Source organism: Vitis riparia, chromosome 2 (genome assembly GCF_004353265.1).
Source record: "Vitis riparia cultivar Riparia Gloire de Montpellier isolate 1030 chromosome 2, EGFV_Vit.rip_1.0, whole genome shotgun sequence".
Taxonomy (NCBI): domain Eukaryota; kingdom Viridiplantae; phylum Streptophyta; class Magnoliopsida; order Vitales; family Vitaceae; genus Vitis; species Vitis riparia.
Window position 1 is genome coordinate 19,381,181 of NC_048432.1, and position 20,271 is coordinate 19,401,451.

A 20,271-nucleotide genomic window follows, 5' to 3' on the forward strand; every position below is an offset into this window, starting at 1 on the left:
CAAAAAATTGAATATTGAAAAAGACAAAAAATTCATAATGATAAAATTAATTATTTTTAATTATTAATAGTTGTAATTTAGTTCTTTTTTTTTTCTTGTAAAATTTAGGGCTCATTGTTTTATCAAATAGTTTTCAACATTAATGTTACTCTCATTAAATAGGATGCTCTAAGGAATATAATCATATCCAATTGCTATATTATTCTCCCCATGTGTACCTTGGTGCACCTTTTTTGGCACTTTTCAAGACAATTCTTATCTATGAAAAAAAAAAAAATTATCCTCCCCATTGGTGTTAATATCCATTCATCCTTCTTCTTCTTTGTCCCATAGTTTTGAAAGGCACAAAAGTCTCCTACAACTTACGCACAAAGGGCAACACAAGCCATGTGCTTGGGTGAAGTGAAATGCAACATGGGATGCATCAACTTTGTAAAATATGATTCAAATTCTAATCCAATTAATAATTAATAAAAAATTTAAGATTTCAAACATTTGAAAGAAACATTGAGTAATGAAATTTTATAAATTTCAATATACAATTAGAAATTTAAAAAATAGAAGTGTTTAAAAAGGAAGAGTAAATAGACAAGGCACACCTCTTCAACAAAGCACATGTCTTGACAAGTGAGATGCATAACTAGAGAGTGGTTGCGCCTTGATCCCAGGCACTCTTAAAGCACACCTTTTAAAACTATGCTTTGTCCACCACTTGTAATGGTATCATTTTTTATCTACCAATAGTTAGATTATATATGAGATCAACCCCTAGAATAATCACCAATTCCCTTATTCTTCTCAATCTCTCTTTTTGCTTTCCATTTAAAAGGTTAATTGGAAGTCAACTAAGCCCTTATTTTATAAAAGGTTTAACCAAGGAGGGACCCTATACAAAACTCATGAAATATATACCAAAAGTCCACAAAAGCATAGATGATAGAACCCTTTAAAACTCATCGAAAATTGAGACTTAAGCATCCTATAAAATATATTCTAATAGCCCATAAAGGCTCAAACCCCAAACCCCTTTGCTATAGCCTTAAAACTACAAGCCTTGATAGGGTAAGGCTTAAGCCTCAAACCCTAATTGAGGCTATAGCCGGAAGGTTAATTTGTAAAGCCTTGCCTCAAGGCTCGAGCTTTAATAGCCTTTTAAAACACTAGGTTTCATATGAGATGCTTTTGTAAGCTTGCACATATATCTTTTTAATTAACAGTTTGGGTTGTCTTCTTAACAGCATGTGCATCCATTAATCATCACTGATGAGTTAATTTTCTATTTCCATTTGAATAGATTATGTTTTCTTGTGCTCATAATTGTTACTTTTTAGTTATCTTGAATCCTTTAGTGTTGATAAAATGTTGAGCAACTACTTAAATTTTGTGTGGTTGATTAACTTTTATTGTGTGTCTGGAGACTATTATAGAATTGGAGGTTTAAGGAAGAAGAAAAGGATCTTATTGAATCTATTGTAGTTTTGAAATTGTTGACTGGACTGCAAAGCAGAGTGTGTGAATAACATACCATGAGCATGAGTTTTTTTCCCACGTAGTCCTAGTTTCTGTCATGATTGCATTTTACATAACACCACCCATGAGTATTGATTGATGCTCGACTGCTTGTTAACCATTTCTCTTTTAGATCATTCTTAGTTATTTACTTGGATGCAAATTTTTTCATGATCCTCGTTTTTTTTTCTTTGGAGGAGATATTTATAATATATTTTGATTACAAATTATACAAGCATGCAGTTCAATTATCGTTTACATGACATATTCCCAAATCTGCAGGGTCCTGGTGGAAGACCTGGTTTCGGTCGTGGAGGTGGTAGCTATGGTGCAGGGCCAACCAGCTCATCAAATCTTCCTTGAGAGACATTGGTTTCGATCTTATGGTTTTGGCTGTTATGGGATCAGAGATATAAACCAGAGTTGTAATGATTTGTCTAAATTTCAGTTTGGAGTAGTGTTTTTGAGAAGATTTTTAGAATCCTAGCTGTGTTTTTCATGGGATCCTTTTAACATTCATTTGTCTTGCCTCCTGGTTAATTGGAATTCAAATTATTACTCCTGTTTCTATGATCATTGATCATCTCTATACAACAATGGTATTTTCTTGGTGAGACCAAGTACTGAAACAATAGATTTTCAGACTATTCTGCAAGCATCTCTGATATGTTCATTTATTCCTTTCAAAACTGCATAGACCTCCCTAGCCTCTGGATGCATTGTATCACCTACCATAAACCGGAACTCTTCCCCTCTCACCTCCACACTGCTCCAACCACCTTCCTTCTGCAGTTCTTCAGATCTTCTCATTTCTGCTCTCACCTTTGCGGCATCCTCCCATTTGTTGACACTTGCATAAACATTTGATAATGCAACTCTCCAAGCTCTGCTCTTCGGCTCCAAAATAGAAAGTTTCTTTGCTACCCTTTCAGCTATATCTAGGTTTCCAAAGAGCCCACAACCACCCAGTAAGGCACCCCACACTTCTGGACCCGGCTCAAATGGCATCTTCTGAATGAAAGCCTCTGCCTCTTCAAGCCTCCCTGCCCTCCCCAAGAGATCAACCATGCAGGCAAAGTGTTCGATTCTTGGCTCCAGGCTGTACTCTCTCTTCATGCTGTTGAATATTTCAAAGCCTTCTGCTACAAGCCCTGCATGAGCGCAAGCTGAGAGAATGTTGGTGAATGTAATTGCATTTGGCCGGTGGGCACCTGTGTTCTTCAGTTGCTTGAAGACATTTAGGGCAGAGATTCCATTTCCATTGATCCCATATGCAGCAATGAGTGAATTCCATGAACCCAGATCTCTTACAGGCATTTCCTCAGAGACTTTCTCCGCTAAATCCAACCTGCCACATTTTCCATACATGTCCACCAGTGAATTCTGGACAAAAATATCACAAATCAAACCTGCTCTGGTTATGTATCCATGAATTACTTGACCTAGTTGCAGGGATGCCAAGCTTGAGCAGGCTTGAATTGATGCCAATATTGTAACAAAATCCGGGTAAATCATATCCAATCCACCATTGCTGTGAACCTCACTCAGCAGCATCAAGGCCTGATAGGAACTGCTTCCCTTTACAAGGGATGAAATCATGGTATTCCATGAAACTATGTCTCTGCAGCTCATCTTCCTGAAGAGTTGAAAAGCTGCATCGTCTCTTTCATTTTCTGCGTACATGTAAATCAGAGAATTTTCGATGATGGTGCAAGGAAAGAACCCATGTTTAATCAGGTACCCATGAATCTGCTCTCCAAGCTTCAGACACTTAGAATGGCTGCATCCCTGCAGAAGCGTGGCTATCGTCTCTGTACTAAGATACTGGCCGTCACCCTCGAAACAGAAGTTGCAAAAAATCTGAAATCCTTCCTTGAAATATCCATTAATGGAATACATCTCAACAAGGGAATTCATCACGAAAACATTTTCTCGCCATTCCGCTTTCATAACCAAGCCATGAACCCACTGAAAAACTTGCCATTCATTAATCAAAGAGCAAGCCTGCAAGATGCTGAGAATTGTTACCGTATTTGGTGAGACCCCATCTTCCTGCATCTCAAAGAAGAAGAGAAGGGCCTTCTCCACCATTCCATTGAGTACACAACCTGAAATGACTGAAGTCCAAGACACAACATCCCTACAAGTCAATCTCTTCATCAGCTTCTCTGCAGCCACCAGTGTCCCAGATTTTGTGTACCCATCAATCAAAGAATTCTGCAAGAAAGCATCCATCACAAACCCGGTTTTTATAATGTGACAATGGATCAATTGAACCAATTTCAAGTCCCGTTTTTGGGCGCAAGCTTGTAGAATCACTGCTAGAGTGTATTCATTGGGCTGCAGGGTCTCCAACATCCGCCAAAAGATGGATATCACTTCATCAAAAGCTCCTCTTTGGCAGTGACCAGACATCATTGATGTCCATGATACCACAGTTTTGTCAGGCATATGATCAAACAATTTTGCAGCATGCTCCATACGCCCACATTTTGCGTACATATCCATGAGGGAATTGGCGACAAAGACATTTGTGTGGAGCCCAGACTTGAGTATGTTGGTGTGAACGCAAAAGCCTAGTCTCAGGTCCCTGTTTGCAGCGCATGAACTCAACACACGCACGGCCGTTAAGCAATCGGAAAGTGTGTGAATGTGGGGATATTTGTCTCCGGGCTCAGCTAATCGGGGTTGCTTTGCAGGTGCTGGCCTATGAACAGAAGAAGAAGAAATGAGGGGAAGCGATTGTAGAGAATACATTTGGAGAATCAAGCCTGGAAGACGATGGTGTCACTGGCTTGAGCTTGTTTGTATACAGGTATCACATGTTAGATTTCTATTAGGGATCCCAAGAGAGAATGTAGGGATGGGACAGTGAACAAAAAGCCCAAGTTGGAATATCACTGGTTCGAGTTGAAGGTTTCTTCTTGGTTATACTGATAGGTAATGAGAAGAATAGGGGAATTGGAAGATTTTGTTTCTGAAATAGGGGGAATACCAATACGCTCATAACATGCACTTCAATTTAAACACAAAAAAAACAAAACCCAAAATGGCTGCATACAAATAGCTAATCTACAATTGTAGTGGGCATGAGCATGAGGTACGAGCGAAAAACGTGTTCCATTGAAAACTTAGCAACATCCTTAGCTGAATATTGAATGTAGGTGTCAGGTGGTTGTATTTCCTTAATCTATCTGACCACCATGAAATTTGGCATATTTCCTATGTTTGCGGGGAAGTCCATCAATACAGCCCATGGAGATCTCGCATCCCCATTCTGTATCGTTGATGCGAGGATAAGTCTTGTGCACCCCTGAATGACCTCTAGTGCTGCTATCATGGTTGTCATGTGATATTGCAACTTTGAGAGAAGTATCACTCAAGACTAGGTAACCTTCTTACCATAGCTGATCGTGTATCCAAGTATGTACCCTCAGTTTGGCTTTTCGTTCAACAATGAATTTTTGTATTGGTTGTTGTTGCGCTCAGGATCTTACTCTCATTCTTACCGGAGCCAATTAAGTATAAGCAAGGATAAGGACATGAATTGACCTTCTGCAAGACTGTTTTCTAATCTTCAAATTCTTCCGTAACATGGGGAGAGTATATATTTCCTTGTCTTCTTTGCTACTAGACCCGTAGCCCATTAATTTTTTACAAGAAACATTGCTATGCAGGCATGCTAATTCTCTGTTCTAACATACATTTCTAGCTTAAATAGCCTTGTTACGAATTGCAAACACCACTGCCTCGTATATTAACATGTCAAAGGCTTTATTGGATAAAAGTTTAGCTAGCAAATGCTATAAGACATCCATCCTTCTTGCATTGACACAACTCTAGTTCTAACACTTGAGACATCACATTCAACAAAGGCAAGAATAGGCGTAATTGACACCTTTTCCATCCAATGGAATCGATCTATTTCGCATTAGCATAGTGAATGGCTAACTGATTTGATTCATGTTGTATTGATTCTCGATATAACTACAAATAGAAGGGGTGACAGCAACTAACAACAACATAGAGACGAAGGGAAACAGAAGACAGAAGACAGAAGACAGAAAAGAAAAACGGAAAGAGACAGTGAGACAAAACGGGTGGACGACACTTATGATCTCTTAAATTGACTGCTTTCTTCTTCTTCTTCTTCTTTATGGCGACATTAATTTTTCAGTCAACTTCCTCCATCTTGCTCTCCTCGTTTCCTTCCTCCTCCAGTGGTGGCATTTCAGTGTCATCACCTCCAGCCTCATCCTCATCAATGCTCAGACCCAGCTTCAGCATCCTGTGAATTCTTGCTCCAAATGTGTTGGGGTCATCAAGACTGAACCCAGAAGTCAAGAGGGCAGTTTCAAAGAGCAACAGCACCAAATCCTTCACTGACTTGTCATTTTTATCTACCTCAGCTCTCTTCCTCAGCTCCTCCATTATGGGATTGTCTGGGTTGATCTCCATCGTCTTCTTGCTAGACATGTAAGACCCCATGCTGCTGTCTCTCAGGGCCTGAGCTTTCATGATCCTCTCCATGTTAGCAGTCCATCCATATTCTCCTGTGACCAGGCAGCAAGGCGAATCCACAATTCTCTCGGACACAACCACTTTCTCCACCTTGTCTCCAAGAATGTCCTTAATGGTTTTGCAAAGGCTCTCAAAGGACTTTTTCTTCTCCTCCTTTTTCTTCTTCTCTTCCTCCGTCTCATCTTCAAGTTTAAGGCCCTCTTTGGTTGCAGAAACCAGCTTCTTCCCATCATACTCCTTCAACTGCCCAACAGCGTACTCATCAATGGCATCAACCATGAAGAGTACTTCATAGCCCTTCTTCTTGAGCCGCTCCAAGAAGGGGGAGTTCTCCACAGCCTTCTTGCTCTCACCAGTAATGTAATAGATGTCTTTCTGGCCCTCTTTCATCCTTGTCACATAGTCCTTCAAGCTCGTCAGCTCGTCACCACTCTTTGTTGAGTAGTACCTGAGCAGCTCAGCTAGCTTAGCCCTGTTCTGGCTGTCTTCATGAATTCCCAATTTCAGGTTCTTGGAGAATGCCTCATAGAATTTGTTGTAATCCTCCTTGTTCTCGGCAATTTCATTGAACATCTCGATACACTTCTTCACAAGATTCTTTCTGATCACCTTGAGGATCTTGTTCTGTTGTAGCATTTCACGAGAGATGTTGAGTGGTAAATCATCTGAATCCACAACTCCCTTCACGAATCCAAGATACTCAGGAATAAGCTCTTCACAATTATCCATAATAAACACCCTCCTAACATATAGCTTGATGTTGTTCATCTTCTTCCTGGTGTCGAAAAGATCAAAAGGAGCCCTCTTTGGAACAAAAAGAATAGCCTTGAATTCTAGTTGCCCTTCAACGGAGAAGTGCTTTACAGCAAGATGCTCTTCCCAATCATTGGTTAGGCTTTTGTAGAAGGAGGCATATTCCTCCTTTGTGATCTCCTCAGGCTTTCGCAACCAAATGGGCTTTTGCTTGTTAATAAGTTGCCATTCATGAGAAACCTCCTTCACCTTCTTCTTCTTGGACTTGGTTTCCTTTTCCTCGTCCACTTCCTCAACATCACCCTCCTCTTCCTTCTTGGGTTCGTCATCTTCATCATCACTGACCTCTTTTTCAGTGGTCTTCTCAGTCCAGAGGTAGATTGGGTAGCTAATGAACTCAGAGTGCTTCTTCACCAGGTCCTTCAATCTCCTCTCCTCCAAGTATTCCATCTGCGGCCATCAATACAGATTATATCAATAAACTAAACTCAATATTTCTTTCAAAAAAAGTCCAATTTTATAAAGGGTATTGCTATTCTTACCTGGTCTTCCTTGAGGAAGAGCGTGATCTTAGTTCCTCTACCCAGTTGTTCTCCATTAACATCCCTGGTGATTGTGAAGGATCCACCAGCTTGAGACTCCCAGATGTATTGTTCATCATCATTATGCTTGGTTGTCACAATAACCTTCTCGGCAACTAGGTAAGCCGAGTAAAACCCAACACCAAATTGCCCAATCATGCTCACATCAGCCCCAGCCTGCAATGCCTCCATGAATTCTTTTGTTCCGGATCGTGCAATAGTTCCCAAGTTGTTCACCAAATCTAACAGCAAAACAGAGGAATTCCATCAATATTTTAGAATTGAGAATTAGACTCGAATGAAAATTTCTAGAATACAAGTTGCTTAACTAAATTAAGTTGACTTATTCATCATACCTGCTTTGGTCATGCCGACGCCACTATCAATGATTGAAAGGGTCTTATTGACCTTGTCAGGAACAAGCCTAATAAAAAGCTCTGGCTGAGCATCAAGCTTGCTCTTGTCTGTCAGGCTCTCGAATCGGATCTTATCTAATGCCTAAAGAACCAAAATTTGACCATATTAGTCTCAAATACCAAATGCACAAACTCTGAGACTGCTAAGAAAAACAAGTAAAAGAAAGATTGTTGGCCTGTTTGGTGGCTTTTTCTTTCTCTGGCAATTGCTTTCTCTAAAACACCAAATACAACAATGCGACCCTCAAACTCTTCATCAACCGTTTTTCATACATTTTCAGCTTCATTTCCATTTTATTATTGTCAAAAGGAAACAGTTGTTAAATAACAAATCGGTCAAATTCGAAGGCCTCAACCGTGCTTTGTAATCTGAAAATTTTGAAAATCCTTCCGCCTCACATCAAGCCAAAACTCATAGCTAGTAGCAAAAAACTCAAGGAACGGAAGAAAAATGAAAAAGTAAAATTATAAAATTTAGAAATAAACAAAAGAACAAAAGAAAAACTTCGGATCCAGTATGCTTGATATTGGCTTCCAGAAAAACCACACGATGCTTTAACCAAATACCTCACACCTAAAGCAACCAAAACCCGTGATTCAAAATTCCTAATTCTTTCATTTTCCACACTTTCTCAGCAAGAGCGAGAGATAAAAGGAGGGAAAAAAAAGGAAGAATAAATTCCACAAAAATGAAACAATTTATATAGGCAATTGAAAGAAATGTGCTTACATCAGAGGCATTGCTGATGAGTTCGCGAAGAAAAATCTCCTTGTTGCTGTAAAAGGTATTTATGATGAGACTGAGAAGCTGGTTGATCTCAGCCTGAAAAGCGAAGGTCTCTGCTTCACCCATTGCCACATCCGCCATTGATTCCGACGACTTTCTCTGACTTTCTCCTTATCCAACAATCGAAAACCGGCACTGTGAGAACTTGAACGCTCGCTGTATCGTGATTGGACTGTGCGTATACCTGACAAATTGAGAGGAGTGTGAGGGAGTATTTATAGCAAGAATGGATGCTTCTGGAGCTTCTTCAGCTGGCTAGTACGTGGGAACGAAAGGTGGCGTGGTCGGGAGGTTTTGGAATTTGCTTCCAAATTCTAGAGCCTTCTTCTATTTTCATTTTATTGTCTATTTTAGGTGTGGTTCTGGAACCTTCTTTATTATTGTTGTCATCTCATGCTCTCTCCCTAAATGCTGAGCTGGATCCAGGATGGCAAAGATTAAAAATAAAAAATAAAAGGGATGACATGGAACCAATTTTGAGGATGGTGTTTCGGTTTTAATTTTTTTTAAAAAAACAAGAAATTTGTTCTCCAAACAAAAAGGGATAAGGCCACGTTTGATTGCTCAAAAATTTGAGAGAAATGTGATGAAAAAAAAAGGAAGAGAAATGTGGGAGGAAAAAGAAAAGAAAAAAATTCAAAAATAGATTTAAGGGTAATGAATTATTTTTAGATGTTATTTTAAACTCATTTCATTTATTTTAATTTTTTGATATAAAAATTAATTAATTTGAAATGTATAAATTTTTAATTAATTTTGATTTTATTTGATATTGTGTTCTTAAAATAATTATTTTTTAAATATTTTTTTTCTTTCATTGTTACTTTATGAAAATTAAACAAAATCTAAATGTATGAATTTTTGAATAATAAACTATAAATTTTTATGGATTTATTCTTGAAAAACCTTTTCCTACTTTTTTACTACAAAAACCAAATTTTTAGGTTAAAAATTCATCTACAGTTTGAAAATTTGTTCTAAATAGTTTTTTTTTTTAAAAAAAATAAAATCAATTTTAATGTGTTTTTTTAAAAATACTATGAAAAAAATTAAAAATATTTTAAATGTTATAAAATATGAGAATTTATCGGATTATGGGAACTTATGGATGATCATTCGTATTGATGTTATCTCTTTGTGACTCCTATAAAAAGGAGATACCTTTGATGAAAATTTTATTCTCTTTCTACGTTCTAATTTCTCTTTCTTGTTTTCTTCTTCTACGATTAGTCTTTAGAAAAGATCTTTCTTCTCTTCAAAGAAATAGAAAGATTTTTCTCTTTACAGAAATATAAAGACTCTTCTCTTCAGAGAAATATAAAGACTTTTATCTTCAGAGAAATAAAAAGATTATTCTCTCTTCTTTCTCATAAAAAGATATGTGATAAACTTATATCATGATTTTTTATTTTATTGATTTTTTTCATTTATTTTATTTGAATACATAAATATTGTACAATCCCTATAACCAGAAGTTATGAGATAAATTACAAATTATGGGGTAAATTCATAACCAGAAGTTATGAAAAATATATGCAATTCCTATAACTAAAAGTTATGAGGAAAAATTACAGAATTACAAATACATGACCAAAAGTTATGTATATGATTCCTAATTATTTATTTTTAATTATACGGTATAATTGGAAGTTATACCAAACAATATTATAGTCAAAAGCTATGAAATAAATAAATAAATAAATGTTCATAACCCGAAGTTATGTACAAATCTACCCAATGAATAGTTCATAGTTTGAAGGTATACACAAATTTATATAAATAAAAACAGTTCATAGCCTGAAGCTATGTACAAATTTAAATATTTTCTTGTTTTGACAAAATAATCATGACCTGAAGCTATGAAAGATGTTAACTTTTAATTTCTTTAATTTCTTTTAATTATATTGTGTAACTAGATGTTATAAATAAATAGTTCATAGCTTGAAGCTATGTATAAATTTGAATATTTTCTTATTTTGACAAAATAATCATAACTCAAAGTTATGAAAAATATTGGTTTTTTTATTTTTATTTCGTACTCACTTATTTTTCATAACAGGAATTATGAAAAACAATTTTTATTAACAATTGTTTCATAGCCAGAAGCTATGCATACAATTTCTAATTCTCTTGTATAACTAGAAGTTATACAAAACAAAATTGTCAATGAACAACTATGTGCCTAGAAGATACATAATTTTTTTAATTTTGTTATATAACTAGAAGTTATATAAATATTATTATTCATAACCCGAAGTTATGAAAATAAGAAGATTAATATTCTATGTGCTAATCAAAGGTTATGCCAAAGTTGTTAATATGTACTTTCTTATAGCTAGAAACTATAGAGAACAAAATTGTTAACTAACAATTTTGTACAACTTTATGAAATTTATATAACCAAAAGTTATAATGAAATATATTATAGCCTGAAGCTATGATAACAAACATATAAATAATATTTACATATTATCAAAAGATTAATATTTTTGTATATCAAGTTATACAAATAGGTAAGTGTTTGATAATTTTTATAAATTTCTATTATTAGAAGTTATACTGTCATTAATAGAAAAATTTACATATATTATTGCATGTTGCCACATATGGTATTTTTATTAATGCAATAATTTCATTATCTAAAATAATTTTGAAATTACAATAGGTTCAACTATTGTTCTCAATATATTATGTTATATCTTTACATATATGTTCGAATGGATTTGTAGTATTTCAATTAAAGTTTTGAGATAACAAGATGTTTTAAATCATGATATGTTCTCTTGAAATTTTGATTTATGAATTAATTTTTGCACATTGATTTAGATCATAATAATATTTTGAATAAAATTATTGATCTATCACTATAATTAGTTTGATTATTGAAATACTTCCTCATTATTTCATGAATAAATGTTCTACACTTACAAAATCAAATGTGTGAGATTATTTAAGAAATATATAACTTCAAATTATCTTTTCATGTTTGTTTTATTGTGTTATATATGCTCTCATTGCTTTTACACAACTTATTATGTCATCATCAATGACTAATATTTTTTCATTGATTTTAGCTCTTTCTCTATGATAATATTTCTTTGACTATATAAAGACAAGGTCTTTATAACAATGTTTTATGACTTGTTACTTTGATGAAACTCTTGTCTCATTCATTACACAACATTGATGACAAACAATGTTAATACTATATCAGGTGATAGAAACCTGATTAAAGGCTCCAGAAAAGCTTATACTATGTTACTAGTAGTATTTGATTCCATGTGAATGACACTTTATACGATGATAGATCCAGAAGAATCTTGTAAGACCAACTTGGTCCCCTAGGGTAAAATGTCATATGAATGTACATCATAAACCAGAAGTTTTTAGTTAGTGACTAGTCTACCTATATACTTTTTTCTCGTCGTTAGGGGTAGAAGAGCTAGTTCCAGAAGAACAACGTGAAATTATTTGGAATGCATTGACTTTGACTCATCTTGATCCTCATACAAATCAATGTGAACTAGAAGTTCAAAGGATCATTCGTTTGCAAAATCTTGCGAATTAATTACAAGATGCATTCATTGATACAAAGAAAGTAACAAAGTCATATATCCCGACTGCAAATACTCCAGCACAGATTGATGTCCTTGTAAGACAGTTAATAAATTAATTAAGATATGCCTGAAGCATGGTAGACCTGTCAGCTCAAAGGATGTAACTCCCCGGAAGAGAAGAACCCAAGAAAAACTTGGCATTCTAAAAGAAGTCATAAAAAAATAATTGATCAGTTTAAAATTGATAAATCTATAGCCCCAGAAGAGGCACAAATAATGTAGAAGCCCCTGAAGAGACACATATTGAACAAGAAGCCCTTGAAGATGCACATATTGAACAAGAAGCCCCTGAAGAGGCACATATTGAGCAAGAAGCCCCTGAAGAGGCACATATTAAACGAAAAGCCCCTGAAGAGGCATAAGTACCTTAAAATTGTGATATCTCAATAAGTTATGTATACACAGGAGAAAAATGGGATCAAAATAATATTACTTTCACTTTCCAAGTGACCTCCATAAGAAATGGTGAAAGATCTTGGAAAAATAAATTTTGTCTCGGCCTGCAGATCGAGCATTTTTCACATGGAGTTTTAGTACATCAATCAACATACATTAAGAAAGTTTTGAAGCATTTTTATATGGATAAAGCGCATCCTTTAAGTTCTCCAATGGTTGTCTGATCACTTGATGTGAAAAAAGACCCATTTCGTCCTTGTAAAACAGGATGAAGAATTACTTGGTCCTGAAGTACCATATCTTAGTGATATTGGTGCACTTATATATCTTGCCAATTGTATACATCCAAACATTGCATTTTCTGTCAATTTATTAGCAAAATATAGTTCCACTCCAACTCGAAGACATTGGAATGGTATCAAACATTTATTACGTTATCTTTGTAGAACTACTAATATGGGTTTATTTTATTCAAGAGAATCAAAGCAACAATTGTTTGGATATGCAGATGCAGAATATCTTTCATATCCATATAAAGGTAAGTCACAAACATGGTATGTGTTTAATTACAATGATACTGCTATCTCATGGAGATTTATCAAACAAACAATGGTGGCCACATCATCAAATCATTCAGAAATTCTTGCAATTCATGAAGCAAGTCATGAATGTGTATGGCTAAGGTCAATGATTCAACATATACAAGAAACATGTGGACTACCTTCCATCAAAGGCAATGCAACCATGTTACATAAAGATAATGATGCTTGTATTGCACAAATTAAAAGATGATTCATAAAAGGTGACAAAACTAAGCATATCTCCCTAAATTCTTCTATACTCATGAACTCCAAAAGAAATGTGAGATCGATGTTCAACAGATTCGATCATGCAATAATCTAGCCAATCTATTCACAAAGGCATTACCTTTGACCACATTGAAAAAGTTAAGGTATGACTTTGGAATACGAAGATTGAGAAATCTACCATTTGAAATGTTGAAAAAATCATAATCATGTTTACATGAGGGGGAGAATGATAATATGGATATACTGTACTCTTTTTTTCCTTCATTCAGGTTTTGTCCCACTGAGTTTTATTGGGAAGGTTTTTAACGAGGCAGTTATAGTAATCCAAAAGAATATTGTACTCTTTTTCCTTCACTAGGGTTTTTCATAGTAAGGTTTTAATTAGACATATTCTTATGATCATACAAGGGGAAGTGTTATAAAATATGAGAATTTATCGGATTATGGGAACTTGTGAATGATCATCCATATTAATGTATATCTCTTTGTGACTCCCTATAAAAGGGAGATACCTCTAATGAAAATTCTATTCTCCTTCTATGTTCTAATTTCTCTTTCTTGTTTTCTTCTCATTTCACTTTATAATTTTACAACACTAAATTTTTTTAATGATAACTTATTAAAAGGGACAAAAATCCTTCAATATTGTAAAACTAACCTCCCCACTTTTAATAGCCTCCAAAATGACACAATTTGGACAAAAATACCCCTCAGCTACATCAACTCCTTTTTCCCTCCCATTCTAATTTTATTTCCCTCCCTTCACCTCTTTTTTATTCTTTCTTCCACTTTCTTCTTATTTTTTTCATTTTCTCCTGTTATTCCTGTTTCTCTATTTTCAGCACATTTCTTCAAGTTTCACACATAGTTTATTTTCAGATTTCTTCAATTTAAAGCTCTTAAAGTTGTGGCTGGATAACAATGTACGTTTATTTTTGTTTCCATAGTTTTTTCCTTTCATGCTTTATTTATTGAATATTTTCAAACATTTAATGAGATGTAGTAAGTATTTAAATAAGTTTGAAATTGTTATAATTTTTTTAATATCATTTACAACCATGAAAAAATGGATTAAAAGAAGGAAACAATCAGCTTAAAAAGTGTAGTGTGGAGAAACATTGTCCATATGGAAAAATCAAATGATGGTAAGTAATAAAACTTATGGAATTTTATGATGGTTTTGGTAATGTTTGCATATTTGTTCTTTATATAGATGTAAATATATGTGTTAATAGGGTTTTGATATAATATATAAAGTTATCTTTTTTAGTTATATACCAAAACCTTACGGATATTAAGTTGAACTTGACATATGTTAAGTTGAACTTGACGTAAGTTAAGATTGTATATAGTTATTTTATAGTAACATTATATTATTGTTATTTTATTTAATTATACTCAATTTGAGTTGAATCATTTGCAAATTACCCTTGACATTAAATGAATTACAACATAACCAATATTTTAGTAAATAAATATATTTTTATTATTTAAAATAGTTGAGAGTTACAATATCTGAATTTATTTAATAACTATATACATTATATTTCTATAGCATTATTGGTATTATTTGAGGTAGTAAAGATGATTAATAATATTATTTATTTGTTGTTTATTAAAAAAATAAATATGTGTAATGAAATAATAAGTATTTAATAATGAATGAGTTTTTTAAAATTAATACCTACTTATTGATGCTAATACTATGATGTAACTAAAAAATATTCTCATATTATATGTTGATGCAACTAATTGAATTATTTTGTTATTTCAGTGGTTGATAAAGTAGGAATAATGCTTTTTATATGAAGAAGAATGGGTACGAGATGGAAATGCTTTCTATTTCGAAGGGAGTAAAGGTAAAGGCATTGAGATCCCGAAAACTATATCATATAAAGAGTTATTAGGGGTTGTCCATCATATTCTGAAGCTAGATCCAACGAATTGTTTTCTTTCAATGAAGTATGTATTCAATGCCAACATACCCACAAGTCCTATACAACTAACTGATGATGGGGATTATTGGTTTAAATTGTACAAATGGTAAGCTGCCTGTTCCATTATGCATCACAGTTGAAAAGAGAATTGATAATCACAATCAAAAATCAATTTGCAATTCTTATTCTGAATATCATGTGTTAGGAATATTAGGCTAATCCAACCTATGGTAATCACCTTAGAGAGGGAGGGAGGGAGGGAGGGAGAGGGGGAGGTGAATAGGGTGATGGTCTCTTTTTGCAAATTTAAACTATATGAATGTAAGAGACAATTATATGCAAGTATATAATGAGCAATATAAAGACAATTGCATATAAATTAAAGAATAGGAAAGAGATAATGCAAACACAAGAGTTTATAGTGGTTCGGCGCAACTCGATCTACATCCACTCTTCTCTAGCTTCAATCCCGAGCTTGAGGTTCCACTAATTCAAGGCTTCCAAACCAAGCCTTCAAGCAATACAATTGGATTATGGTTCCAATTCACCCTCTTGGACTTTTGGCTCCAAGCACTCTTTACACTTCTCAATAAATACCACACTCTTGAGAAACTTCTTCTCAAAGGTTTACAAATAAATGATCTCACAAAAATCCTAGCACAAGAACTTTAAACTCAAATGATACAAGAAAACTAGGATTGAAAGGTGCACTAAGGATATGCAAGTTTTAGAACAATGGTGCACTAAAAAACACTCTTCCAAGGCTCAAATATATTCAAGAAAGGTTTGAGAAGGTTAAACTCTTTAAACAATGAAGATTGAAGCCTTTTTATAGAAAAGAAAAGCCAAACTAGCCGTTTGGGGGTTCGACCGGTCGAGCTAGGGGTCGATCGGTTGACTAGCCGTTAGCATTTAATGCTTGGCAAGTGACCGTTGGACCTCGACCGGACCTCAACCGGTTGAAGTTCAACCTTGACCGGTTGAACAACCATGACCGGTTGAACAGCCATGACATGTTGAACAACCATTCTGGAAAAAAGAGAAAGTTCTTTCACCCTCGATCAGTTGAGTTGGGGTCTACCCGGGCCTCGACCGATTGAACTGTGGGTCGACTCGGACCTCGATTGGTTGAGTTGGGGGTCGACCCAGACCTCGATCGATTGAGCTTGTGGTCGACCGGTTCCTTACCCGATTCAACCAGTTGAGCCGTTTTTTGGCTCAACAACCAACTTTTTCAACTTAAAACATTTTAAAACAAGTTTGAAAAACATTTAACACAAGGTTTTAGTTGAAAAACATGAAATCATCCAATTCTTAAAATATTTAAAACAAAATAACTCTTGGATGATTTTGGTGCATAAGTAAAGAATGTAATACATGAAAATCCTAGTGCACCAACAACCTTATAAAGAGATCTTATGAAGCTTGGGTCTTGAAAAACACTTCTCTTTGAGGTGGTCTTCTTCTTCATGATTTCTCCTTGGTTTGATTTGTCTTTGTGATTGCCACTTTGGAAATCGTCTTGCCTAATCACACTTGAAATATAATCATTAGTACTAAACCTTGTTTTGTTATCATCAAAATCAAGATTAACCAAACCTTGGTTTCACAATCTCCCCATTTTTTATGATGACAAAACCAAGGTTGCTAAAAAGTTCCTCCTTAATATATGCTCCTTTGAATTTAGAAAAATATTCAAGTTTAGAAACTTCAAGGAGTATATTAAGGATGCTAAAAAAGATATAATCAAACATAAATAGCAATTTAGCAATTTGGCAAGACATTATTATTAAATATGATGCATACAAATACAACCAATAAAGCTCATAGCATCAATATGAATAGAATTGCTAAAACAATATTGACATTTCTTCCCAAGTTAGCAACCTACCATTACTTCTCCCCATTTTTGTCATCAACAAAAAGTTTCAATAAAGTATATAAGGGAAATCACATGATAAAAAATATAATTCCTCATGAAAATGCATATCCCCCTTTTTCATTTGAGAATAGTTTCCAAATAAAAGATTGCTCATCCTTAGAGCATTCCCAATTTAAAGCATGATTTGGAAAAAAAATATATGGGAGAACATATGCATTTAAAAAGATATATAACATGCATTGAATAACACTTTTAGGGTATACAAGCACATGATCATTGAATTTTACCTAGGTATAAAAAAAAAAATCTTCTTTTTAATCCAAACCTTGGTTTAACAAATGTACCAATATTATCAAAGTGATACCAAATGTTATATTATTAATATACCAAAAATATATCAAGTGTTAGCAAAATGATATTTCAAATTAAGCTTTAGAAGGGATACCATTACCAATATTATCAATGCATTCTTTCCAAGGTAAGCATATTCTCCTTCTTGCATGGATCCCTACAAAACAAATTAAGTAACCTTTGGTACCCATATCTTTTTGGGTCCTAGAGGGTTAGTCTTTCTTCCATTTGGAATCCAAAATAGTTTAGAGTTTTGAAGAACATGAAAGAATTTCCTTAAGGGACAAATATCACTAATGTGACCTCATTTTTCACAATGATTGCAAATAGTTGAAGGTGAAAAACTAGAGGCTTCATTTACAAAATAATTCTCAAAAAGAAAATTTTGATTTTTGAAAGACTTGTGGGCTAGCCTCTTTTTATATATAAAAAAAAATGCATTTTTGATTTGCCAAAATCATATCAAAAGTCTTTTGGCCATTTGAGAATTTTTAACTCCTCATTTTCCTTTTCAAAAGAGATTTTTGCCTTCTCAATATTTTCAAAATTTTCATTATGCTCATTGAGCTCATTTTGAAGACAAGAATTCTTTTTCTTGAGAGAGATATTTTTGAAATCAAGTTTTTCAAGATCAAAATATAATTTTTGAAGTACATCTTGAAATTCAAAATGGTTAGAGTTGGAGTTTACCTCATCTTGATGTTCTTCCAAAGCCATAAAGCACATGTTGGCATCCTCATTTGTGCATTCTTCTTCCATGGAGTCTTCATCACTTTCACTTTCACTCTCTTCCTCTTCATCATCATTTATTGAAGCCATAAAAGCTATACTTTTCTTATTTTCTTCAACTCTTTGATGATTGTTCAACTTTATCTCATAAGTCATGAGTGACCCAATGAGTTCTTCAAGTGAGAGTTTGGTGAGATCCTTTGCTTCTTGAATAGCCGTCACTTTTGTTTCCCATTTCTTTGGTAGAGACCTTAAGATCTTCATGACTTTCTCTACTTCGGTGTATGTCTTTCCCAAGGCTTCAAGTTCATTCACAATCACCATGAACCTAGAAAACATCTCTACAATAGATTCAAAATCCTTTATAGAAAATAATTCATGATCATGCACAAGGATATTGATTCTAGACTCTTTAACTTGGTTGTTTCCCTCATAAGTGATTTCTAATAGTCTCCAAATTTCTTTAGCCGACTTACATTGCCAAATATGATTAAATTCATTTCTATCAATAGCACAATGTAAGATAAAAACGACTTTGGTATTCAATTGAACTTTCTTTCTATCAAGTTCATCACATTCATGCTTAGGTTTTGGAACCATCACTCCATTTTCTAATTTTGAAGGAATGTGGGAACCATCTTCAATGACATCCCATAAATCAAGATTAATAGATTGGAGAAACCAAGTCATTTTAGTTTTCCAATAGGGATAATCGGTTCCCGTGAAAAGTGGAGGTCAGGTGGTTGAAAAACTTTCAATGTGAGATGAGCTTGGTGGATTAACCATTACTTCTTAGACGGTTAAATCTTAAGTAAGAAGCCTTGCTCTGATACCAATATGTCTTCTGAGATTGATAAAGAATTGAATGAGAACTCAATGTTGATGCATAAAAGTAAACACATTTATTGTGAGTCAGTTGAAACTCTTATTGTTGATGGTGAAAATGGTCCAAGATTTCAAAATGAGTCACTTGAAGGGTATAAAGTTCATGATTGTAACATGAATGAGACTGCAATTAATGAGGAGGATTATAGGATGGATGCTAACCCTACTAATAATAAGCAAGTGACCCAAATTGGCTCATTCAGAACTAGTTCAGCTCAGAGTGCATAAATCTTGACCATGATTGATACAAATGATGGTTTCATACATGACAATCCCACTATAATCGAAGGTGTAGCAAATGAAGAACAAAACATGATGCGACAACCTATGGTTAGTAGAATTAGTGATGACCATCTAGAAGAGCATCAAATATACTCAAGTAAGAAAGAATTACAAAGGAAGTTGTATATGATGGCTCTGAAAAGGAAGTTTGAGTTCAAAACAACTAAATCCACTACTAAGTTATTGCTTGTTAAATGTTTTGATAAAAAATGCAAGTGCCGAGTTCGTGCTACCAAGTTAGTGATTTCCAATATGTTTCAAATAATGAAATACTATTCAATACACACTTATCGGTTAGATATGATGTCTCCTGACAATTGACATGCAAGTAGTTGGTTGATTGGTGAGAGTATAAGAGAAACATATCAAGGGGTTGGTTGTGAATTTTGATCAAAAGACATTGTAGTAGACATTCGAAAGCAATATGACGTTCAAATCAGTTATGATAAGGCGTGGAGAGCCAGAGAACTTGCTCTAGGTTCTATTAGGGGATCACCTGAGGAGTCTTATAACACTTTACCATCCTATTTCTATGTTTTAGAGCAAAAAAATCCTGGTAACATTACTGATATAGTTACTAATTGTGATAATCATTTCAAATACTTTTTTATGTCGATTGGTGCATCTCTTGTTGGGTTTCACACATCAATAAGGCATGTGGTTTTAGTTGATGGGACATTTTTAAAGCAAAGTACTTAGGGACTTTATTTATTGCAGCATGTAAAGATGGCAACAATCAGATATACCCTTTAGCCTTTGGGATTGGTGATTCAGAGAATGATGCCTCATGGGAGTGGTTTTTACGAAAACTGCATG

At 34.4% G+C, this 20,271-nt stretch overlaps 3 protein-coding genes across 4 annotated transcripts in view; 1 reads left to right on the plus strand and 2 right to left on the minus strand.

Annotated features, from left to right (window-relative positions):
- Positions 1-2,071, plus strand: part of LOC117926630 (40S ribosomal protein S10-1) — a 42,217-nt gene extending 40,146 nt beyond the window's left edge. For both annotated transcript variants that reach the window (XM_034845811.1, XM_034845802.1), the window contains exon 5: positions 1,792-2,071. In XM_034845811.1, the coding sequence (XP_034701702.1) occupies positions 1,792-1,872 (81 nt within the window). In that variant the 3' untranslated portion in view covers positions 1,873-2,071. The remainder of the gene's footprint in view (positions 1-1,791) is intronic.
- A 77-nt stretch (positions 2,072-2,148) lies between these two features.
- On the minus strand, positions 2,149-4,266 carry LOC117930968 (pentatricopeptide repeat-containing protein At4g39530-like). The gene has a single exon (XM_034851796.1). The coding sequence runs from the start codon at positions 4,264-4,266 to the stop codon at positions 2,149-2,151; it is 2,118 nt and encodes a 705-aa protein (XP_034707687.1).
- Positions 4,267-5,453: 1,187 nt separating this feature from the next.
- On the minus strand, positions 5,454-8,763 carry LOC117926620 (heat shock protein 83). The gene is made up of 4 exons (XM_034845789.1): positions 8,511-8,763; positions 7,721-7,862; positions 7,326-7,606; positions 5,454-7,233 (listed from the first exon to the last, which is right to left on the minus strand). The coding sequence occupies exons 1-4, from the start codon at positions 8,646-8,648 to the stop codon at positions 5,683-5,685; spliced, it is 2,112 nt and encodes a 703-aa protein (XP_034701680.1). The 5' UTR covers positions 8,649-8,763; the 3' UTR covers positions 5,454-5,682.
- Positions 8,764-20,271: the final 11,508 nt, after the last annotated feature.